The 13687-nt window shown below is 38.7% G+C and overlaps 1 protein-coding gene across 1 annotated transcript in view; it reads right to left on the reverse strand.

The window, feature by feature from the left end:
* The window catches only part of ttc39a (tetratricopeptide repeat domain 39A), a 26164-nt gene extending 12618 nt beyond the window's left edge, over positions 1–13546 (reverse strand). The window contains exons 1-5 of the mRNA XM_016228785.1: positions 13352–13546; positions 11889–11939; positions 11628–11678; positions 3001–3105; positions 729–860 (exon numbers count right to left, since the gene is read on the reverse strand). Coding sequence (XP_016084271.1) covers positions 729–860; positions 3001–3105; positions 11628–11678; positions 11889–11939; positions 13352–13392 — 380 coding nt within the window. The 5' untranslated portion in view covers positions 13393–13546. The remainder of the gene's footprint in view (positions 1–728; positions 861–3000; positions 3106–11627; positions 11679–11888; positions 11940–13351) is intronic.
* Positions 13547–13687: the final 141 nt, after the last annotated feature.

A 13687-nucleotide genomic window follows, 5' to 3' on the forward strand; every position in this document is an offset into this window, starting at 1 on the left:
TTGGTATCTCTTTGATGCTTCCCCATTCAAAGAGATAGGACCTGCACTTGCATGTTACTGTACTCCAAATACCTGATTTATCTTATTAGACCAGTTAAGATCAATGTAGTTAAGTATATACAGCATGTGTTGTGACAGAATTGGTTTACTGTCTTGCATACGTGGCTGCTATTATTTGGACCAGAGAGTGTAATTGATGTGCAGAAAGCTGAAGAGTTTGTGTGTGATCAGCTGACAGAGGCATTCCAGTGCTACAGGGCCTGGATGACGTGGCAGTCACAGAGCTGTGAGTTGCCTGAAAACACAAGCATACACCAGATTGTCACAACCCTCCAACACAGCATGTCATGGGCCTCTGAAATTCCTCTGCCATCTGGGATGTGGTGATAGCCCTAGACCTGCAGCATTGTGGGATTACGTCACCAATACGAATGTGACATAACCGAGAGGAACCTGAAAATAGTGTATGGATGTTAATAGTAGCACCTGCTCCCTGAAATTGAATGAAAGCCCATGAAATAATAAAAATACACCTGCTAGAATGTTACTCTGTTACTCTCTCTCTCCCTCTCCCTCTCCCTCTCTATGAAATCTATAAATATTTCAAATATAATTATTTTAAATGAATTGACAGCCCCAATATTACATATATATAATAAACAAGATTAAAAAAATAAACAGAAATATTTCAATGTTATATATGCATATTAAAGTTAAAAACAGCACACCGTTGACACACAGCCTGTGCCTCTTTCATTGTGTTGCCTGCAGCCAAGATGTCCTCCAGGTCGAAGGTCATCATGGCCTGCATTTCCAGTATAGTGGCATACGTGAGCGCATGATACATGCTGTCTTTATTCCTGCCAAAGAACACAAAGGAGGACGCATTAGATCTATATATACAACAAAGGAGAGGGTGATGTAACTTGGTGACAGTAAAAGACAATTCACCTTAGAGACACTCTATAACACGAATGAAACCTGGAAATGGAGGAAAGTGTTTGTGTAACCTGACCATCCTGAATACAGTATGGCAACATAATACCAAAAACACTAGTAATAATGACATTATGAAAACTACCAGAGAAACACTCATTGTCAAATAAAAATGTCAATATAGTATTTTGTTAAAATACACTAGTATTATTTACCTTATCACAATTAAACTCAATTTAGTGTCTATTTACAGCGCAGTTTCAGTTTTTTCAGGAGCAGAATAGAATGTGACACTACTGGTCCAACATTCCTGGGTAGAGAGATGTCTGGATAAACAGGTTTACCACTCTTTCCTTTACACAGGTGGAATTGGAATAATGTTGGCGTAACTGGAACAGGAATGTGGCATATTTTACATCTTCTAAACAAACAATAAATTGAATAATATACCATGAGAGCAACACACATAATGCATGCCAAATTCATACATAGAGGCCTACTTTTATCTCTAACACAGGATAATTATGAATTCATGAATGAGCTGACTTGACATATTTTTTGTGAACCCGTAAGAGTTCTAAAAATGGTTAAAATGCTTATAAGACCATAACATGCAAATGAATATCAGGCTTTGAAATAGTGTTTGTGCTGTTGTTGTTTCTGCTGTTGCTGTCTTCCTAAGGAATCACAAACACTTGCCTGAAGTCCTAACCAATACGTATGCATAATCAGTAATTATCCTATCAAAGTCAAATCAGATGTCCTGCAAAACACAGCATCAAGTCAAGAAGTGTGGAAGGAGAGACAGAAACTACTTTCACACAGCAGCAGAATACAGCTGTCAGCCCTATTGGGGGTGCTAAATATGTTTCTGTTCATACTCATTTTAGTTATGAGGTCTGGCAGCCTTTCAGGTTATGAAATATGAAAAAAATAGTGCTTAGAGAGCTACAAAAACCCCCCCTCCTATTTAAGGAATAGTCCACTGTGTGATTGCAGGAAGATCATCTCTGCTATCAGCAATGTTGTTTTCAAACTCTGAATCTGTACAGACATGGACTCTGATAGTTCTGTTCTGTGTTTAAATCAATCTCTCAGTCTGCCCCCGTTTGTTACTTTCTCTCTAGTCCGTGACGTGTACCTTTCATTAGCTCCATGCCTGTAGCGGCCCTGCCCTGCCGACTGGAATGGGGTGGGACACGACTAAAACCTAACAGGTAAATCACAAAACTTTGACTTCACTATTTGCAAGTTCAAACAGTGAGAAGCAGAATGTTTAGTGAGATCCTCTGATTGTCAAATCAATTCAACAGTGTGTCTATGTTTATGTATTACGCGTTGACCTGATATCCAGACTGACAGATGAAACAGAACTATTTAGCAGTAGTGTCCAAAATCAGCACTCGTGAGAGTAAGAACTGACTGGTGAGTAAATGAGGGACCCAGGGAACAGAGATGGAAAGATGGCAAATATTACAAAATGGACTGAATAATTATACAGTTTATTAATACACGACGGCACACACCCATCCACAGCTGTGAGTAGTGAGGAAGGAAGAAATGCGAGATGCTCTAAGACACAGCAGACATATGAAAACAGGGTGTGGTGTGAGAAGAAGAAAAGATCTAGAGATGAATCTCCAGAGAGCTGAACTGATTCAGAAGGTTTTGGGTTATGTGAGATTTACCTGAGAAACACCCAATGATTGTGGATAAAGACTCACCTCACAAAATGATGTACAACAACAATTCAATGTAAATTAGTAGATTGTGCACTTGCTTAATGTATAAAACCAGATGCAAAACACTTCATAAGATTCAAAAGGGATTATGAATGAACAGTGATTCAAACTGATTATGAAACAGTACAATCCAAGGTTTCTCTGCCTCACACCCCAACACACAAGGAGGAAGTAAAAGAAATAATAGAGCCTCATTGTGTTCTGAGGTCTGAAGTTCCATAAATGTTCCAAACATAGAACCTCTACAATGATTACAGATCACACAAAAACAGTAAAGCACAGCAGGTCCAACTCTTATTATGAAACACCCAGGCGGTCTTACCTGCTCTTAAGTCTGGTCAAAGCCTCGTCAAATTCATTTCGCAGGAACAGATCCAGTGCCGCCATGCAGTCTTGAAGAGCCACTGACAGGTCAGATCTCTCCGACCTAACACACATACAGAAAGAAAAAGAGCTTAAAATAAGCTTATCTTAAACAAAAGTTACTTCCCAAAGCCTCCGTCTTAAAGGAATATTTCACCCAAAAATGAATATTTTCTAAAAATGTTCTCACCCTTTAGAGAAATTTACTATTAAAACGCTTGCTCACCAATGGATCCTTTGCAGTGAATGGATGCAACGGTTCAAAGTTAAAATGTTTTAATTTATTCCTTAGAAAAATACACAGCATTTCACTTCACAAGACTTTAATTGATAGACTGGAATTGTGTCAATTACTTATGGATTATTGTGATGTTTTTATCAGCTGTTTGGACTCTCATTCTGACGGCACCCATTCACTGCAGAGGATCTATTAGTGAGCAAGTGATTTAATGCTGAATTCTCCAAATCCGTTTAGAAAATCTTCAACAATTGAACAACATATCAACACTAGTGATTATTTTCCTGGTTAGGTTTAAAGGATGCCATTTGGGACAGGGTCGTTGTACTCTGAAGCAACACAACAGCTTGTGAAGCAGCTCAAAGAAGTAGTGATCAGGTGTCATGTTGGATAGAAGACAGGCTTACTCAGCTGGTCTTTCTGAGCATCTGCAGAAAATCTCACACTGTCCCCAAAAAGCCTGTTCCATGTGAATGTGAGGTCACAGCTCTCTACTGCTGAGAATCCCTCCAGAGCCTCTCAATTTAGATACAAGAGCAGTGAAGCAGATGTCACCTTCAAATGCACTAAAGCAAAGGTGAGTGAGTATGTGTAGTGTCAACTGAAAAAACACTGGGAATGTAAAGAGGAAAGTGTATAATAATAATGAGAAAAGGAGTGAGTAGAGAAAGTCTGGGAAAGCAAGTGTACTATCTATTGATTTATGCATAAAAACAGTATACTGACGGAGTTCTTGCGTTTTGTAGAATCCCTATAGTACCATATTGCAGGTAGGATGCAGTAACTTCTGTCTCTTAACTAGACATTACTGCGACTCAGACCTGCCAACTTATAATACTCTTACAGTAACAACAATCAGGATGATTTTCATGAGGAGTGAAAATTGATTTTGTATTTGAATATTTAAACTATAATGTGGTCATCAAGTGGCTTTCTTTTTAATGCGCTGTACACCATACTGTAAAAGACGTCTTCATCGTTATGTTAAAAAGCCTATTTGTTTTCATTTACTTCATTTATTGAGGCCCAGTTTTCTCCATTAGTAATTAAATTGAATGTTCAATGAGATTTTACCTACACATTTCAGGCAATCAAACTTAAGCTTTTCATTTTAAGGGTTTGATTTTTTTTTTTACAATGTATATTACAAAGTATTATGCTCACATAGCTCATAAATGCATATAAACATTGATTTAAACATTTCTATAATTGCATGTGCTAATTAACTGTAATTGTGGGTTTGCAGATGCACTGATAGACAAGACTAGGGCTGTGAGCAATGGGACAAGACCGTACAACTCTTACAGTTCACATAACCACAATTAAACTGTAAAAGCAGCAGCCCTTTTTCTTTTCTTCATGGAAGATTAATGAATCACATACTCAATAGGTCTAATTCCTGGCATTCTAAAGGGGCGTTTACACAATCAGTCAGTAGGATTCATACCCCCAGTAGGATTTATTTTCCCCTCCCTAAACATTTTTTTTTTACATGTTGAAATGAATATGACATTGCCTTTTAAAAAATATGCTCAACTAATGTGCACTCACATCTCCAGTCAAACCAGTGGCCTAATAAGAGTTACACAAAACAGGATGTCTCATGGGGGCTGCCATGTTGTGATCACATGACTAGTCAATTCACAGAATAAATCAACCATGGCTGACGCTGTGTCCAAATATGCCTATTTTCAAAGGTATGTGAAAAGAGTAGTATGTCCGAATTCATAGTATTGGAAAGAAGTACCCGGATGACGTACTACTTCCAACGAGATGCATATGCATATTTAACGGACACTTTAGTATCCCCTGAGGCCACGAGAGGATTTGTGAATGGCAGTAAAGTGTCACAATTGCAAACAATGTAGTATGTCCAAATTTCATTCATACTACCCATATTCAATACAATACATACTAGACAGTACGCGATTTCAGACAAAGCTTGTGAGCGAATAGCACATTTCTACAATGGCAATCACCTGAGGTGTAAACTACTTTCTAACTTGTGATAGCTAAACTAAACTACTAAACTAAACTTAAACTAAACTTCTAGCAATCTTGAACTGAAAGGCAGCAAACAGGGAAAAATATAAATCCATTACATGCTAAAAAGAGCATAAAAATCTGATGGTCAAACATTTACAATAATGTAATGGCACACATTATTTATATGATATATTAATGGAAAATTTACATTTCTAAGCATATAGTGATAAACACAATCATCATTTATGAGTGAAAAACAAATCTTCAGACACATGATGAGAAGACAAATGTCTCAGAGAGGAACATGATCAAAGCCCATTGTATTTCTGTATAAGGGACACATTCTTCAAATTACAGCACCATTTAAAATTAATTTCTAAACGGAGTTGAAATTTGTAATGGTCCTGACCTCAGCCTGCTAAGATTATAGCACAACTCCTAATCTAATAAAACCCAACAACCACTTACAGTTCTTCCACCCTGAAACATTCTGCTGAAAACAACCATTCATGCGATTCTGTATGTGGATATATGCACTGGGAATTGAAAGTATGTAAAAAGACAATGGCTTTGGCCATCCTCCACTGAAACAAATCAAGTCAATAAGAGTGACTAAATGAGCGCCACGTCTTTGCATTCCAAACGAACACAGACACTCTTTATGGGATCCATTTGGCCAATAGCAATGTGATTGATGGTCTAGGCTAATGTCAGGCCTAACCGTTTTAAAAGTTACTTTAAAAAAATGACTGATATCAGGTTTTAATGTTTTATTTGTCATTTTAGACAAAAAATACTATAGACGTTTAATATCTTAAATTCTGGCCACATCACAGAATCATTGAAACATTTATCAGGCAGAAATACTGGTTTATCTCTAACTTCATTAGTATGTTGCAATGCAAAAAAGAAACTAAAATATGAATAAAATAAAATATAAACTAAAATGAACACACACGTATTTTCCACGTATAACAATTTATGAACTAAATATGTGCGTTTGGCCAATCAGAACTCCGTATTAAAGAGCTGCACGCTAGCCAAGCGCAATTTTTGAGGTTCTTTAAAAGGAAGACAACAGAAGGTGCGATATTTCCTTAGTTTAAAGACATTCCCATTACATTTTGAGCTGCATGTGGGGGCTGACATTATCGAGTATGTCACTGACTTTGTAAAAAACAAACAAAACCAGTCTTGACAGTCCAAAACTATTTACTGCGTGATGAAGCCTATTAGAATCCAGTTAAAATGACCCTATACTTTTAAGTTAAAAAGAAAAATATAAAAAGTATGAGTTTTTATTTTTATATTTGTTATATATTAAGTAATATCACATCAGCATGAGTGCTGTTTTCCAGAATCTCAGCACGCAATAGCAAATGTTATATTAATTTTATATGACAGTTCAACAAACAAGAAGTTAATTGAGTGAGTTACATTTTAAACACAATTTGTGTTTTTTTTTTTCTGTTTTGCAAACGAAATTGCCAGGTTCCAAACAACGCTGGAGCAGAGCTGTTGTGCCTCTCAGAGAAACACTGCGGCGTTTGGTTCATGAACGAATAGAGTGAGCCACTGATTCAATTATTCATTCATACTTGCTTCGATTGTAATTGAATCAGCCGCTTTGAACGAATCGTTTGACTGAATGATTCAATTAATCATTTATTATAACAGGCACTTGCCGCCACCTACTGGCGGTTTTAGTGTCACATTTACAGTATTTATCCACGACAGGCCTAAAAACAAGCACAAAAACACACTCTGTAAAATATCGTTTAATTATCATTAGCCTTGGGCTGTTGTATAAAATCACATTTGCACCTGTGCTATTCGAAACAAAAACAACACTCGTGTGATACTGAAATATGATGAGACAAAAACTCATACAGGAGCATTTTTTTGCCCCAATATCTTAAAGTTTAGGGGCATATAACTCCATTATAGGCTTCTTCACACAGTAAGTTGTTGCCCTGCATCATGTTTGTCAAGTCAACCGTGTGAAATGTAAGATGACATAAAAACATATATATATATAATATATAAATATATTTCATATAATTTTTTTTCTTTTCTTTTTCAATTTATCAAAATGCATTAATCAATAATAAAAAAGGTCAATATTATAGTATTGACCATGTTTCTGTCTACTTTTTGTGCAGTACAATGCCCAAAACGGATGTAAACTTAGTCTTAGGCCCAAGAATGAATTTACTGGCCCCGAAAAGTCTAATTAAACCTTATATTTCCGTGAGTAAAACTAGAATACAGCTAGCAACAATCGGCTTTATGCATTTCTCATCCCCCAAAGGCGGAACACAGAGTGAATTTCCTCCCTGATGCTGATATGTGATATCAGAGCAGGATGATTTGAATGAATGAAGAACAGTGCATGCTACATTGAGCCTGGCTAGCAAAAGGAAGTGGTCTGAGATTTGTTCAGAAGCTACGGCGGAGGTAAAATAAACCTCTGTACTCCCTGTACCCTACAATGCTCACACACTAAATATGGTGATGCTAAGCGATTCTGAAGAGCTGATGCCGCCTGGGGGCTAATTGACTACTGATGATCATCACCGGAATGACTGGAACAAACAAGCTGACTCTAAAACACACACATATGCACATGCCCAGTGCTAAGAGACTAACACTCCAACAACAATTACAAAAAGCTGTGCTGCACCCTTTAACAAACGAATTCTACAACACGAGCAGCTCTGAACGCAAGGGCATCCAAAACAATTACCTGTCTAATATTTCCAAACTGTTCCTGTTTTTCTGGTTATGCAGGCTGTAAAAGCATTCTCCTGTTAAGAACACTTAATAGTCCTCAATCACTGCTAAAACACACATTCACACAATAACATGCTCTCAGCTGTGTGACGTTCTTACCCGTTTGACAGAGTTTCTGCCTCTCCTGACATTTTCATCTGGTACAGTGAGATCGAGGAGTGCAGTAAAGCGAGAGAAAGGAGGAATAAAAGGAGAGAGAAGAGACGCAGAGTAATTCACAGTGCGTGTATGAGAAAAGGCCTTCGTAGGGATTCCTATCAGCAGAGCAGCAGCTTCCCTCTGGCTACAGCACACACACACTCACATACACACACTCTCACTCACTGAAGCTGCAGAGAGGACAGCGAGAAAGGAACGCAGAGCTTAATAATATTGGGATGACTATCACACAGAGAGAAAGTGAATATTCTCATTGCCTCTTTATCGCTGTCTCCCCGCCTTCCAACAAACACATACACACGCACGCCACCTCAGCCTCCTCCTCTTCTCAGTATCAATCATGTAATACACTACATCCTGGCCTCTTATTGGTCAATGATGCAGTGGAGGTGGTTCCAATTTCTTAAGAATCCACCTAGAAAAATGCTCCTAAAGTGGGCATCACGCTTCTGCAGTCAAGTGACAATTTGAACTCCATAGCAGTCAATAACATTCAACACAATAACAGTCCTGTAAATCAGAACTGAACAGTGGGGATCATGAGACATGGAAGACAGATGCAGACCGCAGAATCAGCACAAGGAAGTGACAACCTGTGGCATGTTGAAGAGAAGAGGAGAGGGATGTTTATAGAAAGAAAGAATGCAAGATGAAATGCTTCTATTTTGCATACTCTGGAGCCACATGAAAAAGCGCTCTCCCCTACCTCTGTAAATAAATACAATATTAATTCACGTCTCGTGCACTTTAATGCCCTTTGAATGTAACGTGTGTGTTCCCTTGGACCTGGAATCATGGCGGAATTTCATGTGAAGTCCACTTCGCAGGGCACTTACGGTCAAATAAGACAACACGTGAATGCTGCCTGAACAAGAAACCTCCTTACTGAAGGGAAAGTGTTGACTGGTGTCACTATCTCACGAACGCGCCGGCGGATCTCCACCAAATTCGGGGGATCCCTTCCAGTGTGATGTGATTGGCTGAATTCCTCAAGCGTGTGACAGAAATGTTATGCCCCTTACCATACTGTGATGCCGTCTGGCCGAAGCGATGAGACAAAAACATTAAAACCCATTATAAACGAGGCATTTGTTGCATCCAGTGGGGACGGATTATAATGGCATATACTGTCTTTTTACACATTGCATCGCGTCACGTAAACATAAAACCATGTCTGCATTTGTGATCGGAGAAATGACAAACAACAAGCGCTACTCTACACTGCTCAAACTCGCGTTTGAATCGTCAGTGGCAAATTCTTTAAATACAAAAAAACGTACTTACAGTCTGTGAGTCAGAACTGCTGGCATTGTAGTCTACTCTATCAGGATCAGGAAACAGTCCTGCATAAAATGCGCTGGACACATCTGAATATTTGGGTTGTACTGTTCTAGAACAGTGTTGTAAATACAACTTAACCACTGATTTCTAGTCGTGTCCTCTTTTGGAAGGCCAAACAAAGTAGTTTCGCTTTCAAAACGAAACACAGTGTCACACACGGCGGGCTTGAGTGAGCGGAGGCCGGAAGCCTAGAGTGAGCGGTGGCCGGCGGCCTAGAGTGAGGAACGGCCGGCGGGTTAGAGTGAGCCGAGGCCGGCTTGAGTGAGCGGTGGCCGGCTTGAGTGAGTGGAGGTGGGCGGGCTTGCGGCAACCACATGTGACGACCCCGGGCTGGACTCCGCTTTGTCCACGGTGAAAGCCGATCCGGCGATCCACAGCACCAAGTTGATGTATTTCCTCAGTGACCAGCACGGATCAGCTCCAGGTATGACGAAGTGGATATCGTCCTCTTTTGGAATGCCAAACAAAGTAGTTTCGCTTTCACAATCACAACACACAGCGCCTTCACGACATGGCGGCAGCAACAATACTACAGTCAGAATAAAAGTTACGCCTTCTTTCTTTGCGTGAACATTTGGGCAGCGTTATGTAAATCTTCCCACATCGTGACGTAGACATGTTGGGGCGTGTTAGAACGAGCCGTTTTAGGTAGGCGTGGTTGACTCTTAACTTTTATAAAGAATATCTCTCTGGATTTGAGACTTTAGTCTTTGCAACTTTACAGATCTTCTTTATGCACCAAGAACTTGTAACACTCCAAAGAGAAAGGAAAAATTTTAATCGCATCATATGACCCCTTTAAGGCAGGGGTGCCCAAACTCGGTCCTGGAGGGCTGGTGTCCTGAAGAGTTTAGCTCCAACCCCAATTAAACACACCTGAACCAGCTAATCAAGCTCTTACTAGGCATACTAGAAACTTGAAGGCAGGTGTGTTGAGGCAAGTTGGAGCTAAACTCTGCTGGACACCGGCCCTCCAGGACCGAGTTTGGGCACCCCTGCTTTAAGGTAGGGCTGAACGATTAATTGCATTTGTGAAATTATCGTGATATGAAAAATTTAGATTTTTCAATCGCAGAGGCTGCGATTACACGGTGACGTGACACACGAGAGTAAAGAGGTGTGTTCGACTTGAAGATCGATCGGTGTATTACATCAAAGTACGGCAAGCGAGAGAAAGCATAAGGAGATGTGCGCGCGCAAAAAAAAACACACCACACATCCACATACAAAGGAACTAAATGACTGAATAATGAATGCTCCCTTGAGCAGCAGTTGCTAATGTGGACTGATGGAGGGAGACTTTGTAGACGTGATGATTTGCTAACCTGCAGAATATAAATCAATAACTTGCAACCAAAAACAATCAGCTCTGTGATTTTTGAAGAAAATGCAAATGGAATTTGTCCATGCAAAAAGATTTAGCACATTGCTTTTCATCACAAGCTAGCTTATCTGCATCTACAGCAATAATGTTGGTGTGCTATGCATTTTCAGCTCTAGATCAGAGTAATCATGATTGTACAGTAACCTGCATGACCAGGTCATTACAGTGAGACAATCCGTTAAGAAAATGAAAATTAGCCTCCTGTTGACTAATGTGATGGAGCTTCATTCTGTATTGGATTTAGTGTTGCTGATGTGGAAGTCATCTGAAGTGAACCTTTGAATAATACATGTGGAGGATGGTAGGAACCTGCCCTTTATGAGAACAATCGTTAAATCTCTCTAACGAGATCTTACCACCACAATCTCCACAATGTGAGAGTATGTAATAAAAAATAGATGCAAAATAGATGAGCTTCAAAAAATGTATTATTACTCACATGATCAGTAATAATTTATGCTTCTCTTATATTTTAATACATGTATTTAATGCAATGCATTATGGGAAGTAACATGATAGTGCCATCTTACCTGTTGCAACACAAAGGCTAATCTGGCTAATGGTATTCATGGTCACTTATGCATGAACAACCAAGATTCTACATCGTTTTTTTAACAAAGCATGACTGCGGCAAAGCAAAGTGCAAAATTAAGTTTACAAAAGAAATGTGGAGGCGGAATCCTACCCATAATCAGTGATGACAGGGTCCAGCCCGTCTTTCTCTATATTAGGTGACCTAAAAAAAAAAGGAAACAATCTTCTAGTTACTGCCACTATTCTCAGCCAAGAACTTCTCAAATTACATTTTTATGTTGAGTAGATAGCATTTCTTTATCAGTTAACAGAGTGTGTGTGCGTAAATGTTTAATTTCTAATTGTTGTCAGTGTCACAGACAATAGATCTCGTGTGGAAACACGGGTTGATTTAAAATGTGGCAACACTCACTGGGATGGAGACGTGGGGCTGTCCAGTGACTCTTCAGTCTTGAGTTGATCCCTAAAAGCAGATGAATACATGTGAACAAAATCTGATCTTTTATTCATCATTAATGAGCCATTATTTACTTTTGTTTCCTGAACACACAAAAATATCTGGGAAAAAACTCTCAAGATCATATTTCATCAGCTTTGAACAGTTTCCCTAAACATGATACCCAGTGTCTCATAATGTGTGCACTGTTAGTGAACAGGAAGTAGCACTGACTGAAACGTCATTTCCCACTGAATAGCTATACAAATAGTTGTATTTTAGAAATTAATTTTTAAAAATGTGCGACTATTCAATTTAGCAAAACGAAAAATGTTCATACATTTTTCACATGTAACAAATTGCGTTGTGAAAGGAACATCTACTTCTCTGTCATAAAACAATAAACAGTTAAGCATTAACAGACAGCAGCAAGCAGCGCCTGTGATGTCATTTTATTTTAACAGGAAGGTGGGGTTTCACCATGAAAGAACCGGTATCATCCAATCAGCTTGCTCCAAATCTCATCCATGTTATAACATCATCTGCTACATTGTTTTTGACATTAGGCCTTTTGATTAACCTGACAGCCTCTTACCATATTGTTAAGGCTCACATTACTTTGCAACATACTAATGATAATGTTTCATATTCATTAATACTCTAACAGGCCTCTAATGACTGCTTATTCTATGGTGCCATTATATTAATGATAATCATGGCAATTAGTTTAAATGTATGTAAATCCCAAACTTAATTTCTTTTAGGACTCCTGTTTCCAACAAGGGGTCCATGAAGAAGGCTATATAAACTCAATATATACAAATGTCTTTTCATTTCTTTACATTTCAAGAGTATATACAAATAAAACTCAAACTAATGATCTGTTAAGCATTATAGTTATTGTACTTATTTAAATGTGTTATAGTACAGTTTTAATCTCGAGGCTCTCCCAATGAAAAAAAGAAGCAAAGAGCAGCAAATCACATCACTATTACTTAAAAGTGTTTACCCTTAATGCATGTCCTGTCTTCACATTAAGGGGCTGATTTTGGATTACACTTACATTATATGATATATAATGTAATATTCACCGTTAAATACAAGTATTGGGTACCACTTCACAGATAGCCTACTTTCATTAACATAACACACATTTGTTTATATATTTTATATTTCAATATACAACGACAACTAATCTATTAAGCATTATGTTCTTTAAATTAAAATTACTATAAAGTGTTCCTATGAATGCCATTTGTACTGTGATGTAAGGAGGCAGTGATTTTTTTAGAACACAACATTTAGATCTACCCACCACCACCACCTAAAACCATAATACTGAAGTCCGTAATTCTCTCATTTATGCAAATTATCTTCCTGTATCTGCCGCACGGATTTCTCTCTCCACCTGACCAAAAAGTGAAAGTTAGCAAACCTACTTTTTGTCGTCATTCTTCTTGTTGCGTCTCCAGAAACTCATTCCAAAGAGGAAGAGAAGCCAGTAAATCCAGTAAGACCGTGGAGAGTGTGCTAGTGACTACCTGGACATTCGTTAACGTTACCTGTCCTAGCCTACCACAGGTGAGCACTGAACTTCTGTTTGAGGTAGCAGCGGCCGTGTGTTTCTATACTGGCTTTTTTCAACATGTGAGGCACACAGGGGGGGTGTGGAGAAACCCATTTCCACAAATAAAGAGATCCTTTGCGAAAACTGCTGGAATGCTGTGCTGCAACTCTTGCTTGGTCTTAAAGTCCTCCATGTTCACGATTCACAA

Source organism: Sinocyclocheilus grahami, unplaced genomic scaffold, assembly GCF_001515645.1.
Source record: "Sinocyclocheilus grahami isolate Dianchi unplaced genomic scaffold, SAMN03320097.WGS_v1.1 scaffold16.1, whole genome shotgun sequence".
NCBI classification, from domain to species: Eukaryota; Metazoa; Chordata; class Actinopteri; order Cypriniformes; family Cyprinidae; genus Sinocyclocheilus; species Sinocyclocheilus grahami.